Consider the following 22,000-nt stretch of genomic DNA (forward strand, 5'->3'; position numbering starts at 1 on the left):
ACAAAAAGTTAGATTTAGAGACCACCCCGTAGACCCAAAAAAATTAAAATATATGGGTTATTTGCCCCCTGAACAATGTAAACAATCTTAAAAGTTACCTATCACCCCAATCAGTCTGTTCAGTGGCCCGGTTCCAACTGAAAATATAATCCTAAAATCTGCTGGGTAGCCCCCAATGGGACCCAGTGGCTCTGTGGGCTTAACTTATGGCCATGGTTACCAGTTGGCTGGGTGGGGCATTGCACATTAAGATTTGCTTTCGCCCATGGCAAAATTAAGCCTAGCCTACACCAGCCTCCAGTAAACCTGCCTTATCTACATGCAAGATGGACACGATCTGTGTTCCAATGGTATGACTATCTTACTGCCTTGTTTGTACCCTCTATAAGAACAACAGATATCATGGTTAAGGTAGAGGCCTTAACTAATTTCACTAAACAGGCCCTCTTAGACAGTACAAAAGCCATTCAAGCTTTAAACAAAAAACAAATTCAGATGAAAAAGACAGTAATTCAAAATAAGATGGCATTAGACATACTCACAGCAGCCCAAGGAGGGACTTGCGCCGTAATTAAAGTCAAATGTTGTGTGTACATCCCTGACCTGTCTGAAAATGTATCTACTGCTTTGAAGGATATGCAAAATCAAGTAAAAGCCATGTCTAATAAAAATATTCCCTTTTGGACTTCAGTCCTCTCCTGGGTAAAGGGAGACTGGTAAAAAACCATTGTAACTGTTGTTATAGTAATCTTAATCATACTTCTCTGTGGGCCCTGCTTCCTACAATGTCTTGTAAATTTTGTAACCCAGAGGTTGATAGCATTCTCTCATGTGGGTGACAGGAGGGCTAAGGTACAATATATCTCAATGAGTGATGCTCGTTATAAAAACTAAGAGCATCAAGAGGGAGAAATAAAGAAAGAATTCATAGGGCCTGAACTCCATCTCAGGCCTGTCCGTGCTGGCTGTGCTCGACTGCCTCTCCAGTGGACTCTGAACTCTCTGCTTAGTGCCTGTGAGGACGACAATGGAAGGATAAGACCCCCTCCAGACAAAGGAATCCTGAAGATCACATCCAGGCTACTCATTGCCTAAGAGGAAGCATACCATAATCACACCTGTCTCCGGACAGGTCATAAACTTCTTCGTATCTGTCAAGATGTAATCACAGACTTATCGATTATTAACTGGTTGAAATGTAACTGCGGAATTATTGACTATTGACTGTTTAAGACACGTACACATGGGGCAGGTGGTGGGTTTAGACACATACACATGGGGCAGGTGGTGGGTTTGGGCACGTACGCATGGGGTATAAAAGATTTTCACAAATGCTGGACGGGGTCCTTGGCTAAGAGGAGACTCTGCCTTGGGCCCGCCGGCGTAATAAACTGCACTCCACTATCTGCATTGTCCTTCTGAGTGAGTCTGTTTCCCGGAAAGCGTGGCTATAACACTGTGAGTACTGGGATCAAAGAGGGAGAGATCATTAGGGACACAAAGTATGGATCATCACCAGGGGTTCCAGACTCAAATGTGAAGGCTGGAGGGTGAAGTCAGAGGGAGAAATACACCTGGTGGAGCAGACAGTGAGCTGGAGAATGTATTTTCTCCTAAAAGGACTGGTGCTTAGCACCCACTGACAGTCACTTTGCTTCTAAATCAGGCTGGCCAGATCTTGAGGTGTTTTTTCAAGAGAATCTGGAAATCTAGGATTTTATGTAAATTCTCCTGATCGGATTATTAAATATTAATGGTTGGTTGAAACGTTTTAAAATCTCTGTGAGTTAAAAACAAACATGACAATTCTCAAGTCTCTCTTGCAACCTCTTCTTCCTGTGAAAAAAAATAGGATATTTTAGGAGAAATGTGCACAGATATGCATGCTGTTACCAGAAGCATCTTTATTACTAGCAGGGTCCTGCATCTTTTCCACATTTGTGAGAAGGACAAAAAGACAGAAAGGATTAAGGAACTGATAGAGTCAGAGTGTAAACAAAGTTTCCAAATGATTGTTTTCAGCCAGCATCTCTTTGAATATCCACCCTAATACCTTTGAACAATAGCTTTCCTCTTTCCCCACTTTCCATCATCCAGAGGATGAGGCCCTTGGGCAGAAAGCCTTTCCACCTCATCCACAGACTGCAGGCTGCCACCAGGGTTATGCATAGACTCCTGCTTACTAGCCAACACCACACCTTCCCCTCTCACCCATGAAAGCTTACTGGGGTCTAAACAAGGGAGACTGCCAGAAGTACAGGAATGGCCTCCCATTGATCTTATTTAAGTTTTTAAAAAGTAAATTCATCGTGAATATTGGTATTCTACTTATCATTAGTAAAGGTTCACTTGTGACACAACACACAAAATTTCAGGTCAACATGATTAAGTTTTTTAAAACTAGGGTATATTGCTAAGCTCTCCAGATAGACAAACACTCCCTATGTGTGGTGTTTTCAGCCAAGGCATGGTTGCCTAGGTTGACTCCCCCAGCTCACATACACCCTAAAGGGTATCAGTTACAAGGCTCTTAGTTAGGTATGTTACCAGAGACACTTGGACTCTCGAGAGAGGATAAAAGAGATAAAAGACTATGTTCTCCAAAGCAATCAGTGGGTTAGAACCCACACATTCTCTTCCTAATTGGCACGAGGGAGCCCCCACTTGAACTGGTGTTGAATGATGTGAAGTCAAGTCTACGTGGCAGCACAAACCAAAAAATATAGAGTTCCCTCCCATGTTATCCATGTTCTTTGCTCCATGAATTGATGCAGAGGCTGAGCACTAAAGCTTTCCCTGTTATTTACCAAGTTTAAGATGGTCTGCTTTCTTTCCACTTTTCATCAGAAAAATGAAAGTTGAAGCAGTGGGATTGAAACTAGATTTAAGAAAGAAGAGACAAAGAGGTGACTGGCGATCTGATATAATGGGCCTTTTGGGGAAAAGGTGCCTGGATGTTAAAGGTGGACTATGACAAAATGAGAGCAGAAACAAGTCTATTTTTTTGCTAGGTCGCCATAGGGAACCAATCTAACCTATTTGCAAGTGGTCTCAGGGGAAATGTCTTTAAATAGCTATCTTGTCACCATCTTTTTCATCATCTTCCGTGATCACTTTGGGTCTCTCGTCCCGGAGCAGTGTCACACCTGAAAAACAAAGCACAGATCTGCAATTAAGTGCCTCTAATTAAAATATTAGATGACTTTACAGCATAGACGGTTCACAGGAGCATGGCAACCCAGAAAAGTTTTAGTGGCTGCAAAGCTAACTGCTAAAGATGCTGAGAGAAAGAGAGGGCACTGAGTGGCCTTATTTGGCTTTCCCAGAGGAGCTGTGACTCAATGAGAATACTGCTCTGCTTAGAAGAGATGCTCAGCCTGGGAGACACAGGCAACCTTCACCCCCTTCTCTACATTCTGCAATTATGCTTGCAGCAATTAGGATGGAAAAATGTACAAATTTGGGAGTCTAACCACTTTGGATTTCTCATTCTACCACTCAATCTGTACTGGGCCAGATTACACTTTCAGACTGAAATTTTCTTGTATGTAAAATGAGGGCATTAATACTTATATTAAGGGTTATGGTGACAATTAAATAAGAAGTATGAAATAATGCTTAGCACAGTGCTACATCTGTGAGCAACTTAGTGTTTCCTTTGCTTGCACAATTTGCTAGTTTATTTTCCCTTAGAAAAGAACTGGTAAACCTCATGAAGTCAAACTACACATATTTTACTAACATCTGGGGGAAATACTGAACTGAGACTCTGAACATGCCATTTCTGAATGTCAGTGCTAGTAGATTGATAAAGTTCATGTGGTTTAGAGCAAAATGAGAAAACAAGAAAAATGCAGTGAATTTTTTCATACAGCTCTATGGCTCTGGTTTAAAAAATAGTCCTTATTTTAAAAACAATTCTTTCTCTTATTTAAGGGATTAAAATATTCTTTCTTTTATGAAATTTGATGGCTGTTTTATGATATTTGATGGCTGTTTTGTCAGCATCCTCACTAGGCAAACTCAAAGTTGTGATCCCTCTTTTAGAATCCATAATATCTTGCTTTAAAAGTTTACTGATCTATGGAAATCAGAAGCCTGAGCACCATTTTCTGGACTGCTCAACCCAGAAAAGGCCATTCAAGGTCTGGGTGGTTCTGCTCATCCTGTGAGTTATGAAATGGGGTCATTTTAATAAAAGGAAAGGGAGCTGTGATCCAAGGCCAGTCTTCCATGCTTTCTATCATCTCACTCCATCTATCAGCTTTGTTTTCCCACCACTGCCTTGCACAATCCCCCACCCTTTCTGTAATTAGAGACCTTTCTGTTCGTGAAGCATTTCATAAAGATCTAAACTTGAGGGAGGAAAGCTGTGCACCACAAGAGGCCTTTTTACAACACTGGACTCCATTCAACAGTGGCGAATTAATGAAAACTATGCTTTGATCTTAATGACTATTCATTTGATTCAGTCACTAGTTTGTTCATGTGGGTTCTTTACCAATTAGCTGATATTTATTGGAGGAGAAAAACAATTTTAGGAGTCTGGTTGAAACTAAGGCTTTTGCATAAATCACTTATGAAACACAGTGGGAAATATTTTCTCTTACACCAGCCACACAGAAGTTTGAATTTTTATTTGGAATGTAGGCTCTCTTGGTAGGAGAACATGTGAGCCATGCTGAGTTCCCAAGTAATCCATCCTTCCTTCCTTGAGATTTCTTCACATTAATCCAATTTTGGGTGGATTCAAAGTGGACAGTCAGTTCAGTCACTCAGTCATGCCGACTCTTTGCAACCTCAGGAACCTCATGAAGCATGCCAGGCTTCCCTGTCCATCACCAGCTCCCAGAGTATGCTCAAACTCATGTCCATTGAGTCCTTCTCATGCCTTCTCATGCCTTCTCCTCCCGCCTTCAATCTTTCCCAGCATCAGAGTCTTTTCAAATGAGTCAGCTCTTCACATCAGGTGGCTAAAGTATTGGAGTTTCAGCTTCAGCATTAGTCCTTTCAATGAATATTCAAGACTGATTTCCTTGAGGATGGACAGGTTGGATCTCCTTGTAGTTCAAGGGACTCTCAAGAGTCTTCTCCAACACCACAGTTCAAAAGCATCAATTCTTTGGCGCTCAGCTTTCTTTATGGTCCAACACTCACATCCAAACATGACTACTAGAAAAACCACAGCCTTGACTAGATGGACCTTTGTGGGCAAAGTAATGTCTCTGCTTTTTAGTATGCTGTCTAGGTTGGTCATAACTTTTCTTCCAAGGAGCAAGCATCTTTTAATTTCATGGCTGCAGTCACCATCTGCAGTGACTTTGGAGCCCAGAAAAATAAAAGTCTCTCACTATGTCCTTTGTTTTCCCATCTATTTACCATGAAGTGATGGGACCAGATGCCATGAATCTTAGTTTTCTGAATGTTGAGTTTTAAGCCAACTTTTTCACTCTCCTCTTTCACTTTCATCAAGAGGCTCTTTAGATCTTCTTCACTTTCTGCCATAAGGGTGGTGTCATCTCCATATCTGAGGTTATTGATATTTCTCCCAGCAATCTTGATTCCAGCTTGTACTTCATCCAGCCCAGCATTTCTCATGATGTACTCTGCATATAAGTTAAATAAGCAGGGTGACAATATAAGCCTTGACATACTCCTTTCCCGATTTGGAACCAGTCTGTTGTTCCATGTCCAATTCTAACTGTTGCTTCTTGACCTGCATACAGATTTCTCAGGAGGCAGGTAAGGGGGTCTTATATTCCCATCTCTTTAAGAATTTTCCACAGATTGTTGTGATCCACACAGTCAAAGAGTTTGGTGTAGTTAATAAAGCAGAAATAGATGTTTTTCTGGAACTCTCTTGCTTTTTTGATGATCCAGTAGATGTTGTCATTTTGACCTCTGGTTCCTCTACATTTTCTAAATTCAACATTTTGATTATTTTTAGTATCCTTGACACCAAGTTATACAAGCATCTGGGCAGGGAAAAAATTAAGTACTGAGATTTCAGGGAAGGGAAGAGATCAGACCTTCCCAAAGTAGGCTAGGCTTTCCACAGGGACACAGGAGATAATTTCAAATGGAAAATGAATTAACATTTATTTTAATGTAGTTAACCATTCACTTTAATGTCTTATAATGAAAAAAATATGGTAACTTGTCACAGCCTTGATTTCATGGATCTCATTGCCTAGGATGAGGCTTAAATCAGTAGCATCTATATGTCATCTCTATGTTCTTACTCTTGATGCTTCATTTCATTGCCTTTGGTCATTTAAAGATGAATTACTTTTGATAAACATTAGTCTGGTTTAACTGGCTTAACTCAATATGATCCTCACATTTTCCTGTAGAAGCAAAGGTGTGTTATCAAAGCAATGTCCTTCAGAGCTGGAAAACTTTGCTTTCAGTGGCCATTCATTCAGTTTGGAGTAGGTCACTCAACCTGTGTGAATCTCAGTTTATTTATCTGTAAAACTGGAGAAAACATACTTTGTATCTCCCATAGGAGGTAATCCTATCAAGAAAGATCTAGTCCAACATTCTTCTTGGCTTCAACCACACCTTACATGGGGACTTCCTTGGTAGATCAGATGGTAAAGAATCTGCCTGCAGTGCAGGAAATCTGGGCTTGTTTCCTGGGTCAGGAATATCCCCTAGAGTAGGAAATGGCAACCCACTTCAGTATCCTTGCCTGGAGAATTCCATGGACAGAGGAGGCTGATGGGCCACAGTCCATGGGGTCACAAAGAGTCAGACATGACTGAGTGACTAACATTTTCACTTTCACAGCTTACATGAACCTCTGTTAAAATGTTTTTCACTTTATAGGAATTGTTGGACAAGACATCTGTCTGCCCTACCAAACTATGAGAGTCTCAGAGGATATTCTAATATCTAGCACAAGACTTGGAATATAGTAGGGATTTAGAAAATGTTGACTCTTTCCCTTCCACTCTTTCTGTAGGCAAATTTAGGGAACTTGGCTACTTCTCAGAACCTGATGTGCTTTTAAGGCTGAAGCTGTCAGTCCAAGACCTCTAAAGTGTCAATTAGCTCTGCAGCAAGCTGTCTTCAGTCATGATCCCAGCCAGAGCACCATCCGAAGGTGGTCACCTGCATCACAGATGTGTATGGATCTAAGGCAGTCAGACCTAAGACACCACCGTTCCTGGTCAACCACACCAGAGAGAGTGCTCTATTCTCGGCAGGACAGAAGAGACATCACTTTCAAAGGACACGTCAGTCTCCTTTCTACAAGTACAATACTAAGCTTTGATCTCCAAGTGTTCACAGTTCATGGGTCAATTACCTAGGAGGCTTCTCTTCAAGACTTTCAGCCAAATTGTTCATTACTTTCTCCAGTTTCTTTTGCCACAGATCTCAACTAAAGATTTTTAAGCGGATCTTGGCTACTCAGATCTGATCAATCCCAACCCAGTTCTCCCTGCCCCGCAGCTCTTTGGCCCTGGCAACCTCGGGTCACACCGAGAGCAAAGCTTGGGCTGGAGAGGAAGCCCAAGATGACTCCTAACTGCTCAGAGGAGTTGTCTGGCAGTTGGAACCTGTCACAAAAGCTCATTAACCTCCGGGAAAGAAGGTAGTTAGCTGGAAATTTAAAGGAGAGAGTGAATCCTTGTCCAGCCTCCCTTTGCCAAGGGCTAATGAGAGGCGAAGTCTCTGGAGAGCATTTTTCTGCGAATTCCTCTCATCATCCTTATTAAAACCAATGTGAGTCTCTCTAAACATCTGCTGAAGGCTCTATCTTTATCAGCTTAACTAACATTTTGATTACTGCCAAATCTTTAGATACTAAAAGGCTCTTCAAAAATAAAGTACTTCAGCTAATATGCTAATAAAAGCTGGAATCATAGAACACGATAATTGCAAATACTTGCAAGACAGAGATTTGCTGATTCAAGGAATTCGATAATGTGTATAGTCTATGAATACACAGCAACCCCTCCTCCAACACTCCTGTGTACTCTGCACAGTTTGATAAACATTTTTTATTTGTCCAGGTAGCTTGTTCTCTTAGAATATCGATTCTGGGATGTAGGGGGCCTATAGAACACGATAATTGCAAATACTTGCAAGACAGAGATTTGCTGATTCAAGGAATTCGATAATGTGTATAGTCTATGAATACACAGCAACCCCTCCTCCAACACTCCTGTGTACTCTGCACAGTTTGATAAACATTTTTTATTTGTCCAGGAAGCTTGTTCTCTTAGAATATCGATTCTGGGATGTAGGGGGCCTCCACTGCCAGAGAAAGAGAGCTCAACATTTTAGGAAGTTCCTTGAATCAGCAGCTTTCCATGGAGAGGTAAAACACTGTGGCTAGAAAAATTCTCACCTTTAGAAATGGTTTAGCATCTCAAAGAATATAATGTTGAAAAGAGGATGGAGGTGAACTAACATTTACTGAAGACTTTCAATAAGCCAGGAAGTGTGCTGGGTGCTTTATAAACTTTATTTAAGTTTCTTAACAATGTTGGGAGATGGGTTTTATGGTTCTTCTTTAAGAGATGGATAAAATAAAGGAAGTTCTTCTAGTTTATGTTAGTTGCCCAAAGTCATTAAGCTAGAATGAAGCAGCACCAGAGATCAAGCCTACTTGACTTTCTGACTCCAAAGTCCATATTCAATGCTGTGTACTAAAGTAAATGTCTGCCCATAAACAGTTTTGTTCTTCTTCCAAGTCTTCCCTTAGAAGGACTTCAATAAAAGTAAATACAAGAATGAGCAGAAAATAATCAGTATCCTAATGGAGAAATGCTGAAAAATGCTTGAAACGCTGAATCATAACTGCTGAATATAATACCAAATCAACAGATACTTAAGGAGTGGGAGCTACATAGGAGGGACTGGACCAGTTATCAAGGTCAATACCAGCAACATAACGCAATCCCAGGCCATTTCTAATGACTTGATCAAAAAAGTCTTCGATGTAAGTCAATTAAATAACAGCTACAGTAACAGCAACAAGAAAGATAAGGACAATACTAAAAGAGAGGACAAAGTCTTGGTATTTGCACATCCAGCTCCAATTTAAAAAGAAAGAAAAGGTTTAGAATTAAAAAGATTCATTCTGGACTTGGAGGTGTCTGTTGGTAGAGACTTAAAGCTGGCTGTTGTAAAAGGTGACTAGACGTGGACAAAGGCAGAGCTTGGAGGAAACATGTGAAGGATTTGAGCATCAAGGGGGCAGGTAGGGATGCATGGAACCTATAAGAAGCATGGCTAAGGTAGATTCACAGCCTACGGATGGGTCCTCAGTCCATTTCTCCAGACAAGTGCTTCCTCATGCTTCATGCCTCTTTGCCTGGCTCTTCTCAGAAATCAGTGACCCTGTCTGCTTCCCTGATTGCCTTTTCACGATGTCTTCTGAGCCATCTTTCAATTTTGTTATTAGATGAAATCATGGGAAAATACAGTCTTATAATAATGACTAAATCTCATCGTTTCCCAAAAGTGTCTCTTCTGGATTGCTATAATGCTATAGGTCCAAACCATAGCATGATAAAATGAAAAACTGCTCACAGATGAGACAAACCTGGATTGGAGCCCCAGTTCTGTCACATAACAGTGTGTGATCATGAGCATGATTTGATCCATTCATCAGTCCTTCTAATCATCGCATCATCAATTAGCTAATCAGCTATCCATCCATCAATTTCATCAACAAAAAATTTTAGAGTAGCTACGTTACTTAAATCCTCTCTCAATTTCCATATCTGTAAAGTGAGATGATATCTACTTTACTGTGTTATTCAGTTGATTTTTTGAAAATCCATGAGCCATGCCAAATCCAGTACCTAAGATTTAGTAGGCTTTCAATAAACATTAATGCATTTTCTCCTCTGCCATTCTCCCACCCCAGACTATCTATATAAAACAAACACACACACTCGCATCTTGTACTCTGACCCTGTCTGTACTGGTCTCATTCCCCAGTTTCCCAACTTGTACCTAAAATTCTCAGGGACAAGACTACCTCATACACTGGCTGCCCTGTAGTGTGGGATTGTGCCCATAGTTCAGCAAGATTTTTTGGTTTGATTTGACTCGCATAGAGAGAGCTATCATTATTTTTGCAGCTTGCTCTCTCTCTCTCCTCCCTCTCTCCCTCTCTCTCTTCTTTTGAGGGTTTGGTCAATATATCCAGGTGTTTTGGGAGAATCAACCATCAGTCATAGGATGCAAGATCCCTGGGTGACTGGGGATGAGGGTATTTACATTCTTTTCAAGGACCCACTGACATTTCTATTTTATTGACTCAGTGCTTCTGACCAGTTCTGCTGAAGCATGAGTTACGCTCTGATCCTCACCCAGCTCCAAGTCAGCCCCAGAGAAACTGCCAAGGGAGGCAAACCTGAGAGGCAGCAGTAAATACTCCTCCCGTGAACATTCCTGCGAGACACAGACTGCTGGGCCAGGGCAAAGGCTGTGCCTGTGGCGCTCCCGATGGTAAGGCTCTTGACCCGTTCCCAGCACCCCTTGCAAATGCCCTGTACCAGCTCTCTTACCTGCTGCAAAGGGGGACACGTGCAGGGCAGGTGTGTCTTTTCTCTTTGGCTTTTTCTGTTCCAGGTCAGTGTTATGAAGAACTGGACTCATTTTGCCCTTTGGATGCATGTCTTGGACATCGTATCTTGTAATTAAATGTTCTGAAAGGACGTCTGCATAGTTAGGAGAACAGAGGGAGAAACAGGGTCAAACACATATGTCTTGGAACACAAGGATAGTGTGTCCGTATTTACACATGCACCTGGTGATGTACAAGCATCATCTTAATAATCAACTTTTCAAATATCTTAATAAAAGCAGTTTCTTTATCACAAGAATTCATATCCATGGAGGCTATACTAGACAACATGCTTTATACAAAGGGTTTTACATGACTGATTTCATTTTAGCCTCACAAAACCATGAAGTTTTTTAATACTACCACTGTTACTTTGCTGAGGAAAGTGAGGCAAAGATGTGCTGGAGGAATTGAGCCAAGTTTTGTCTGCTGCCAAAGCCTACCCTTGTTAGAACTATGGGGCATTTGCTGTTCCATAAGCTACGTGCTACTATGTTCTTCACTGGCTTAACTAGTTCTCTCCACCACCTGCCTCTTCTCCCCTCTTCTACACATGAACGTTTTCTCCATTATGCACAAACTCTCTAAAAACAGCCTCCTCTAGAAAACAGTCTACAGTTCATAGCCCCAACTGAGCTCCCAGGATCCTTATCTGAGGCCCTCCTTTATGATGTTATCTCTTACTGCATATTTCAGCAGGTTATGTGTTTCTCTTATCTCTGTTTTATAAAACAGAAAGTTTCTTTCCAGAAAGAAAAAGTTTGATTTCTTTTGTCTCCCCAAGAGTAGGTTGTGAATAGAGAGGACATTAAATAAATGGCCTGCAAGGAAGGGGTAAGGGAAATAAGACAAAACTTTTGGAAACAAGAGAGCGTCACAAGTCACATGCACGGTTTTCACAGAGACTCATTAGCTGTTCCCAAGACTGTTTTGTTCTTCTCCTGGCTCAGACCTGGGCTGCGTTTCTCAGCCCCCCTTGCAGTCGGATGAGGAAGTGACTGAAGGAAGTATGTGTGCCTGCCAACCCCCACTCTGTCTGCCCTGGGGCTGCCGGATGCCCGTGCCTCGGCTCTGTCTGCCCTGGGTCTGCCGGATGCCCGTGCCTCGGTGACTTTAGAAGCCAGGTGCTGACGGTGCCATTGTCCTGAGTCCCTGAATGACTGGAGCAAAGCCTGCCTCTCCACTCCCCCAACGTCCACTGATGAGAGAGAAGTAAACTTGTTTGGTGTTATCCACTCATATTTTAGAATGTATATGTTATAGTGACCCTCCTTAGAGTAACTAAGGCAAATGCAGAGACTGTACCCATGATTGAGAAATATCGAACTATTTAAGGGAAAAAAAGGTAAGATCCATGCGGTCTAGAAGTCAGGGGCTCCCTTTTACAGACGTGCACACTGACCTCACTGTCCATTACCTGGTATGAAAGGCGGGACGTGCAGGGCTGGTGTGTCTTTTCTCCTTGGTTTTTTCTGATCTGACTCAACATTCAGGGTGACTTGTGCATTTTTCCCCTTTATAGGCTTCTTTTTGAGATCACAATCCTTAATAAACTGGTCTGAAAGATCATCTGATTTTGACAAGATACAAAGAAAAAAAAAGGATATGACATGAGCAAGGGTTCAGTCACAGACTGGTTGGTTTACAGTTAAATCTGATGGGAGGGAGGAATCTTTTGGTCTGAGGAAGAAAAGCATTTTGTTGATTGTGGCCTCTTCTATGAGAGGACTTTGCATGCGTGGATGTATGCAATAAAAGGAAAACTAGAATTTTGTAAAACTCCAAATGAAGGGAACTCAAATGGGATGGATAATCAAGGCAAAGAGGAACTTTAAAATACACTTAAGCAAGCCACAGAGTTACATTTCAGACTGGGGAACAGGTTCTCTGTGTCAGAACGCTCCTCCTGGATTTTCTTTACTCAAGCCTTGCTCTCTTCGGAGAGCCCAAGGGCCGGTAGGGAGCCTTATTCTCTCTTTGGTCTTGCAGCAAGGTTCTGTCTATTCCTCACAGCTTTCATTTCTATGGCTGATCAAGTCACACCAATGGTGAACGCTTACACTTCAGCACTGGTCTTTACACTGCCCCCGGCTTTACAATTCTCCTATTTACTTATCCCAACCCAGGCCCTCTTATCTTCTTGTTCATCTCCTTATACTCCCCACTCCCCTGCATTACCTCACCAGAGCCTTTGAAGTCTGGATTCCGCATCAGGTCCATCAGATGTCACTGTACACAATTAATTCCATCTGATGCCCTCCCTTGCCCAGTAAGGCTTTTTCTCTGCTTTGTCTTACTCCTCTGTGCTTTGGTTTCTGTGGCTATGCTTTGAGCTCCTCTGTCATTGTTTTAGCACTTCACTCCCTAGTGATCTATCTTCTGAGCTGGATAGAGCCTTCTTGGAGATTAAAGGTTATATATCCTTTCGATAATTTTATTCTTAATTGTTTTTCCCACCAATAAATGCATGTTGAAACAATGATTAGGTGAGTTAGACAGATCTGAGTTAAAATTTTGATTCTGTTTCTTGTTAGTTCTGAGAGCTTGGCCAGAATTTCCTTTTTTTGTGGCGGGGCGGGGGGGAGTCTTAGTACTTAGGAACTTTAATATTCTCTCAATTTATAAGATGGGGATAAAATTAAATCAATGCATGTGTGTGTGAGACAGAGAGAGACAAAGACAGAATTAAATTTGTTGATGATGGTAAATCATTTGATACATTTGGTATATTTCAGATACTTAAAAAATGTTCACTCTGGCCATTGCTAACCCCCAATACTTTCCCAAAGGCTCAGAGGAAAGCCCAACCCTCTCACCCCACCCCATCTTTATCTTACCTCACTAATTCTAGTCCTGCGTGTCCTTTCTCATTTTATAAATATCCATAGCGTTTTTACTCATGTAACGCCTTTAAAGGATAATCTAGTTATTATTTATGCATGTTTTCCCTGCCCTCTTTGATGACAGGTGTCTTGTGTTTTATCTCCTTAGTAACAGTGAATAGATATTTGTTGAATGTATGCTTGAATGAATGAACTCAAATATATTTTATATAAACAGCTCTTTTGTTAGGATTCTAAGAAACTGAAAAGCAATGAAACTATCTGTTTTCTCCGGAAACTATCACCTGGATATTGCCTGGCTAGATCTATAATTAGGACTGAAGTTGGGGAAATTTAGGGAGTAACTGGATCTTTTCAATCCTTCTCTCCTCCCTCCCTTCCTCTCATCTGTCCTTTCTTGCCTTATCTTTAGTGAAAACATTCAGGTGAGCTTCTTTAAAACACGGAGAATTAAATGTGCCAAACATTTTCACTTTAGTTTTATGGGTCTACACATAGCCTGTGACATTCATTCACTTATTTATTCAACGAATGTTGATTAAACTCCTACTACATATGCCAGACATTGAGCTAGGACTAAAACTAGAAGTAAAACATATACTTTGTTTCCAAGTTGCTTATGGTCTATTGGACATTATAGCTGGATGATCCTTTGTTTTAGAAGACCCAAGGTGGCTCCGTGGTAAAGAATCTATATGCAGTGCAGACACCGCAGGCAATGCGGGTTTGATCCCTGGGTTGGGAAGATCTCCTGGAGGAGGAAATGGCAACCCACTCCAGTATTCTTGCCTGGGAAATCCCATGGACAGAGGAGCCTGGCAGGCTGCAGTCCATCCATAGGGTCGCAAAGAGTCAGACAGGACAGAGTGACTGATCACACACAAATATGTGTGAGGAACGGATCACCAGACATATTTAGTAACCATACATCATTATGCCTGCATCATCAAAAGATCATAATACATAACCAAAAATCAAATAGCTTCATTCTCCAGCCAATAGTAATAAATATTTCCTTCTATCTAGGAGATTTTAATAATTTCATCCAATCATTTCAATTTAATAAACACTTATTTAAATTGTACTATGTGTAAGGCATTGGCCTATATGATTTTAAGTTTCTATGCACACAAGAAAGGAGATGAAAGGGGGACTTTACTGAGTGCTACTTATCAACTTGGTGATTTCACCTCATTTTCATGTGTGGGATAGACCAATACCTTCTCCTATTCATCAATGCCTGTGTTTTACTAGCTGTTAAATACTCTCACCATCCTGAATACGTTATCTCATTTAGTTCTCGTATCATGCCCACAAGGAAAGGTATTTTTAGCCATAATTTGTAATGAGGAAACAGGTTTAGAAGGCCAGCTAACAGGCTAAAGATTCCACTGTTGGGAGGTTATGCCAACAGGGTTAAAACCAGGCTCTAGCTAGGGACTACGTATTTCAATGCCTGACTGAAAATGTAATTTCAAAACTTTATTACCACACAGCACAGTTAATCTCCCCCCACATTATACATACTGTAGACCTTTCCTGAATGAATGAAAGTGGCTCAGAATGAGTACTGCCCAGCTGTGGGGTCTCTGGAGGTACAGGCTGGCTATGGCCCAGTCACGGGTCACCATTCAACCCCAAGGTGCCACTCAGGGCTCCGTACAGAGAGCAAGACATTTCCTTCAGTTTTAACTTTTACTTCAAATGCATTTCCCTGATTTTTGGAGAAATCCTGAGTACAACATATCTTGATAGTAAATGGGGAGAAGGGAGAGGTGGTGGGGGGCGCGGAGTCATAACCAGGCGAGGCATAAACAAAGGCTATGAATATTCAAAAGGCCCATCCATCAAAAGTCTGAGTGTCTCATTTTTAGAAATGGGTAGAGGCAGAAATGTTTCTGGTATTTTCATTACAAAGGTTATGCAGAAAGTCAGTTCTGGAAAGGAAACAGATTGACAATAAAGCAGAAAAAGGCTATTTAAAATTCTGTCTTGATAGGCAAAGAGAGATATTTGAAATATTTTATTGGCACTGCACATGAGGTGTAAGCATGTCGGGAAATACTGGAAACAAACTAGACTGCCACTCTCCATTTATGGCCTCAAAAATGCTCTGCCGGGGACACTGTCAGACCCAAAAAAGAGGACAATGCCTCTTCTCTCTTTTTTAAATTCTAATGAACTTCTCTCCAGTGCTTCAGCTAATATTTACATGACAGACCCCACAGACCCATGGGCTATTTGCCTGTCCATCTGGTGTTGGCTGTCACCAGAAATCTCAAACTATCAGGTTTCAGGGAACCTCCCTCTGACTTGCTTGCAAACTGAATGGCAGAGACGCCCCCTTTCTGACTTTCACCACTGACATTCACACTGTAGCATTTACCTAAGTGGCCACAGCGAGGGTCTAGCTTGTCCAGTCTGTCTTCTGAGAGCTCCAGAGGCTGCATTTGCTCAGTAGACATCATCAAAGGAGAGCAGGTGTGTGGATTTCTTCTCCAGCACCATGAAGTATAGAAACAAGACCATTAGTATGTCTTCTGCTTATTCACTCACTTATTAAATAAGTATATGTAGTGAACATTTACTGCTATGCTCTCAATTCAATCCTGTTTTTAAGTCTGCTTTTTCTACTTAGCTACTAGAAGTTCTAAACTTAATATTTAAGCCAAAATAAATGAATCTCACACACACACACAAATACACACACACACATACAGATTTATCAGTAATTGTCATGTATCAAATGTTCAGTATTTGCCATCTTTTAGAAGTACTGTGGGAGTTTTAGAATGAACCCTTATAAAGTCTGAATTAGAAATGAGTTAGCTGGGAGCTACAGGAAATCTTGATTAAATCTTGCCTGAATTTTCTTTTTTTTTGGTTGAGTTCTGCAAAGTAGGATTATGCCTACTTCACAGGTAAGAAAACAGGATCAGAAAATTTAACTAATGTGTTCAGTCACACATTTATTAAATAGCCACGCTTGGACCTATCTCTATTTCTGCAAACTTCCAGTAGCGACCCAAGACTCTTAAAATAGTGGTTCCTTTGAATCCACATTGAACAAGGTTTCTGAATTTCTACCATTACATGCTTGTAACTATGAAGTATTGAGACTTCTTCCCTGTTCATATTACAGTTCTTGCAGGAAAATATCCAGGTCTCAAAACAGATCTTTATTATGTTCTCCCTAGAGATTTCTGACATTAGAGCAAATCTGTTTCCTCTTCCCCCTCCCCCTGCCATTGCCCATCTTTTCCAAACCACAAATCCATTGAATTTTTCAGAGCTATTAGTTGTAGCCATTGTCTAGGAGGAGTAGAAATTCAGAATGGACATATGTCAGGTCTGAATGAGGAATACATTAGATGAGATTTATAGGAAATCTTCATTAGAGTCTGCCTATCTTCTATTTCTTTTGGAAAATTTATTACTCATATTCTACCATAGCAATAATGGTTGCAGAGGAATACTATTTAAATGACCCAGTTTGTCCTCTTTTCTTGAGATGCTTGGATCACCGGTATGCAGAAGAATACACCCACCAACTGCGTTAATATTTCAAGCTCATAGAATTAGTTCAACTCAGTTGTCTGCTGAGGAATAAGCCAATGTTCTCTGCGAAGGCTAGAGGGCCTCTCCCCCTACAAGCTGAGATCATTGTGGAGCAGATGGAGCCATTAACAGATTACTTGAACCAGCTTTTAGTGTCATTCCAAGAAGACTGACTGCTCTGAGTGACTTCAGCAGAAATCAATTCAGACCATTGTTTTTAGTGTTTGTGTGGAGACTGCCAATTCCCTGGAACCATAAGGAAGTACACTGCTAACTTGGGAGGCCGGTTCCTACCTGCTTGCATGAAGAAGAAAGCTATGGGACCATCATTCGGGATGAGGGGACTTAGGACTGAGGTCTGGAGGCAAAGGCATCAGATATGGACTGTGCACCTGCTCAAATCAATCTTTCATCTCTTTGGGCAGAAATTCATGGGCCCTTTCATAGACTTTGGGCTGAAGGTCACCCCATGCAGGATCTAGTTAAAATATTCATTCTCTAGAAAAAGAAATGGAGACTCAAAGAGCTTAAAATGACTTACAATTAATTACATACTTAAGAATCAGAATCATCACTTGAACCCAGACCTCTTACCTTCTACTCTAGGTCCTCTCTGGCGGGAGTACCCTCTCTTCTCCAAACTATGATAAGCTGGTCTTTTCACTTGGATCATATGACTGCTCCTATGTGCTCAATAACTGGTTATTTAATTTGAATCTGAGCTTTCAAGCCAAATAGATCTAGGTTAACTCTCAGTCTTTTAACTAAAAGCTACATGACTTTGATGAAGTGACTAAATCATCATGATGTCACAAGGATAGATGAAGCCCAAGTGCAATACAGTCATTTCTGCCCTTTCTCCCAATAGGCTGCAGCTTCTGTGGTAGAATTTGCCAAAGTCAGCGTCTTCCTGGGGAACCCACAGACTGGTACCTGGGGACATATGTTCCTCTCTGTCTCCCATTCTTAGCCTCAGTTTTCTTATCTGTAGAATAGACTTAATAGTAACTATTCTGTAGAGTTACTGTGATGATTAAACAGTAGCTCTGTGCTTTGAACATTATAGGCATTGAGTTGACAGCAGCCACTGTTACATAACCTTGTCTATACCTTCCTAGATATCTGGATAAGGAAGACCTGCCGAGGAACTGAAAAAATTCGAAAAATCATTGACTCATTTTCATCTGGATGCTGAACCATGGGATGGCCAGCCTTCATCTGAGAAAACTGGCTCTCACAGTACAGGACTTGAGAAAGAGGAGGCTGCCCTTGGGGGGTGAGCTGCGTGAAGTCCAGAAGTCCCTGGACAAGGCAAGGCTCCCTGGTGATTAGTTACAAAACTGACATATGATTGCTCCTCAAGACAGCACCTAGTATCTTTGGGGGAAAACATCACTATTTTAAATCAGTGTGAGTGAAAGAATGATGGCAAACCTCTGTTTGCAGGGGTCTGAGAGAAGATTTTTCACATTTGGGATTTTACATCACAAAACTACCCCATGCTGGGCAGGGATGTGCTTTGCCCATGGAATTAGAAGCTACTTTTATTATGGATGATGTCACTACAATCTCTTGGCAGAAAACTTCACACAGAAAAAGGAACAAATATACAAAAGAGAGAGATTTGCAGTTAAGCATCGTCTTACTGAGGGTTGTCATTTTATGTGCCTGTTTAGCGCATAATAGATGTTCTCCATCTCTTTATTCCCTCTGCTTTTCTACCCTCAGTGAGAAGGGGTGCTCCAGATAATTGAGCTGCTATAAATCAGGAGCTGCCCTCATTCTTAAACTAGGAAATGGAATATTTCTACTTCCTATTCCTGATTGTGCCCATGCATTCCTCTGTTGAATTCAGTCCCCATACCAAGCACAACAAATGGATGTTGCCTTTGTCATGCTGTCCAGGGAAGCTTTCATCATCTCCCTCAGCAGCTCCCTGTTATTTGGGAACTTTCTGAAACATCAGCTCTTTCTTTCATACCTAAGCACCTGGTGGGCTAGGGACTGAAGAGATGCCTTAAGGGTATTTTATAAACTGTTTTCTAGACAAAGATTTGCAATTCTTTGGCATTCTTTTCCACTTATTGGTTCAGTGTGGTCTCTGAATTTTAATACTCACACAGTGACAACTCTAATGCCACTGTGACTGTCAGTATCGGCCCTCCCTCCTTCTGAAAAGCCTGGGGCTATCTGTGTGGTGGAAATCAGGAAACTATGATTATGTAGCCTGTCCAGAGAGGTCACAGGAAGTGCCACAACCACAAGCATTACTTCTGCAGCAAAAATGTGAGCATTCATGCTGAACTACAAAATCATTTATCTTTTATGTCAGATTTTGCTACAGAGTGAATTTATGTTGACTTTAACAACAAAAAAAATTTGGTTTTTGGATTTTCCCATTAGAGAAGAAAGCATGGGTCTGTCTGACTTTTCTCCTTGTTGTTTGAGAGAATGTGGTTGGATTGGTGTAGCATGTGCAAGAGACCAGGTGATGGTATTTCAGGGGTTTAAGGAGGTTTTCAGGACCCTGACCACTGAACTGTTGTAATTCCTCTTGCTAATTCTCACGTTGCTCTTCTCAGAGACACACTTGTAAACACAAATGCGACTGAGAGGAGCTACATAAACTGATGTCAATACCTAGGGGTTATTAATGACAACAGTGTCTTTCTCTTTTGAGAATAGAAACAGAAAGGTCTAGGGAACTGGGTTGCAGGGAAGGAAGTGCATGGTTGCAGGACAGGCATGCCAGAGCAGCCTGCGGAAGCCGAGGATGCCTGGAGGGACCCTAACTCCACTAGCTCAGGTGTGTGTGAACAGTCGCTTGGTTGTGTCTGACTCTTGTGACCTCATGGGCTGTAGTCTGCCAGGTTCTTCTGTCCATGGGATTCTCCAGGCAAGAATACTGGAGTGGGTTGCCATTTCTTTCTCCAGGGGACCTTCCCCACCCAGGGATCAAGCCCACATCTCCCGCATCTCCTGCATCGGCAGGTGAATTCATTGCCTCTGAGCCACCTGGGGAGCCCACTAGCTCAGAGCTCATTCCTCTTTCAGGAGGACTGTCATGCTATTTCTGTAGCTAAAACAGATCAGTTGAGTATGAGGTCAGAAAAGGCTCTGGGCATTTTGTCCTTAACAATGAGTGGATTCTCAGGCGGGTGTTAGAATATGTGGCTGAATTCATAGACAAAATCCCTCACTGACTGTAGGCATTTTGTGCTGTCAGGTAATATGAGGTAGAAACAATTGCTTGGTCCTGCTCTCTAGTTGGGTGAACTTGGGAAAGTTATATGTCCTCTTAGAAACTTAATTTCCACATCTGTGAGATGGGCAGGGTAGTGGCTCTTCTCCAGGGCTGTTGAAAGTGTTAATAATACAATGTGTGTCAAGCTCCCAGTATATGCTACCATTTCAAGAATGTGAGTTGCTTTCTTTGCTCTTTTAGCCTGCTTCTTGGCAATTACAACATGCACCTCGAAATTGAACAACTGGAACCATTTCCTTGTCATTTCTGGCCTTTTCTGAAGCTATGATGAGATAAGAACAATCCAAAGGAGACCTCACTGTATAGCACAGGAAACTCTACTTAATGCACTGTGGTGACCTGGATGGGGAGGAAGTCCAAAAAAGGAAGGAATACATGTATACGTATTGCTGACTCATTTCTCTGTACAATAGAAACTAGTACAACATTGTAAACCAACGATACTCCAACAAAAATTAATTTAAAAAAATACACTTTTATTTTTCAAAGCAAAAAAAAAAAGAGAGAGAGAGAGAGAAAGAGAAAAACCAACTGAAGAACACACGGTTCCAGGCCTTGGGAACATGCTAACACTGACTGTCAGCAAGCTGACACTTAGCGGAGTCATGTGATATTCTAAAGAATTTCCCTATATTAGTCAGGCTTGGATTTACTTGACAGAATAAAAAGTTAGAAGGTTATGTCCACAGCCCAATGTGATATCTGATTAACGTACCCTCTGGTTGTGTAAAAATTTATATCTTTTGTCAAACCTATTTTTAACCTGAGGACTGAATTCAGGTCAAAAATACCACATTTAAAAATCAAATTTGTTCCTTTAGAAGACCTAAATTTGCAGTATTCCTCGAGGAATGACTGTTACTCAAAGTAGGACATAGAAAGGATTTTTGATTAGGACACTCTCAGCTTTGGAAGATGAGCCTCTCCACACTGTTGTATGAATACACAAATATACCTGTGTTCATTGTGAAACTTTGCAATTTAATTTCTGAGGGCTCTGTTTCTTAGAGAACTCAGGACTCCACTTCTCTTGGAAAATGACTTGTAAGTGGTAACTTTCGAAGGTCCCCATCTAGCCCTGGCTTAGTCTTGCTCCAGAAAGTACCCTTATTCCTCACACCCCCTGTACCACCAGCCACAGCCTTCTTTGTCTTAGCAACCACAAAACAGTAGCTTATTGGAAACTTGCTTTTCTCGCTGTAAATGTTCTCAGAGTAAAGACCTGAAGCACTTACCAGGCAGTGCAGGAGCTGAGATGAGAAGGCAAGGGATGGGAAGGAAGCGCTTCCTCTCTGAAGCTGGGCCGGCTCCTCAGTGGCAGTGGCGGCTGCTGCCTTCTCCAGCTCCTCTTATCAAGGGACCAGCTGCCGCTGTTGCCATGGGGATGCTCTGTTTCTCAGGCGCCAGGGCAAGGGGGATGGAGAGGGAAAGAGGACTCATCTCACAGCCACTGCTCCCAATTGTAATAATTGTCCATTGCGAAAACAATGCACAGACTAGTGCTTTGAGGACCTGGTGTGCAAGAAGTCCAGACAAATCAGCTAGGTCCTTTAATCCCCATAACAACTCTGCATGGGCATGCTCAGTCATGTCCAACTCTTTGCGACCCCATGGACTGTAGCCTGCAAGGATCCTCTGTCCATGGGATTATCCAGGCAGGAATACTAGAGTGGGTTGCCGTTTCCTCCTCCAGGGGCTCTTCCTGGCTCAGAGATCAAACCCATGTCTTTTACATTGGCAGGC

The 22,000-nt window shown here is 41.7% G+C and overlaps 1 protein-coding gene across 2 annotated transcripts; it reads right to left on the reverse strand.

Moving 5' to 3' along the window:
- Window positions 1–1,815: 1,815 nt before the first annotated feature.
- Window positions 1,816–21,566, reverse strand: PPP1R17 (protein phosphatase 1 regulatory subunit 17). 2 transcript variants are annotated; one of them, XM_061166354.1, is made up of 6 exons: window positions 21,493–21,566; window positions 15,821–15,927; window positions 12,009–12,161; window positions 10,533–10,685; window positions 3,036–3,146; window positions 1,816–1,836 (listed from the first exon to the last, which is right to left on the reverse strand). In XM_061166354.1, the coding sequence occupies exons 2-5, from the start codon at window positions 15,900–15,902 to the stop codon at window positions 3,067–3,069; spliced, it is 468 nt and encodes a 155-aa protein (XP_061022337.1). In that variant the 5' UTR covers window positions 15,903–15,927; window positions 21,493–21,566; the 3' UTR covers window positions 1,816–1,836; window positions 3,036–3,066. The 2 variants fall into 2 exon arrangements, with proteins under 2 accessions (XP_061022337.1, XP_061022336.1); XM_061166353.1 differs by lacking the exon at window positions 1,816–1,836 and having other exon boundaries at window positions 1,898–3,146.
- Between the last annotated feature and the right edge of the window lie 434 nt (window positions 21,567–22,000).

This window comes from Dama dama, chromosome 18 (genome assembly GCF_033118175.1).
Source record: "Dama dama isolate Ldn47 chromosome 18, ASM3311817v1, whole genome shotgun sequence".
In the NCBI taxonomy this organism is placed as follows: domain Eukaryota; kingdom Metazoa; phylum Chordata; class Mammalia; order Artiodactyla; family Cervidae; genus Dama; species Dama dama.

What these genes read in the sequence shown, in the direction of transcription:
- PPP1R17 (XM_061166354.1), bottom strand. Translation starts at nt 15,902, where the DNA reads ATGATGTCTACTGAGCAAATGCAGCCTCTGGAGCTCTCAGAAGACAGA. An exon ending in CCCTCGCTGTGGCCACTTAG is followed by an intron (nt 12,162 to 15,820) that starts GTAAATGCTACA and finishes TGTCAAAATCAG; the next exon opens with ATGATCTTTCAGACCAGTTT. An exon ending in CGTCCCGCCTTTCATACCAG is followed by an intron (nt 10,686 to 12,008) that starts GTAATGGACAGT and finishes CTAACTATGCAG; the next exon opens with ACGTCCTTTCAGAACATTTA.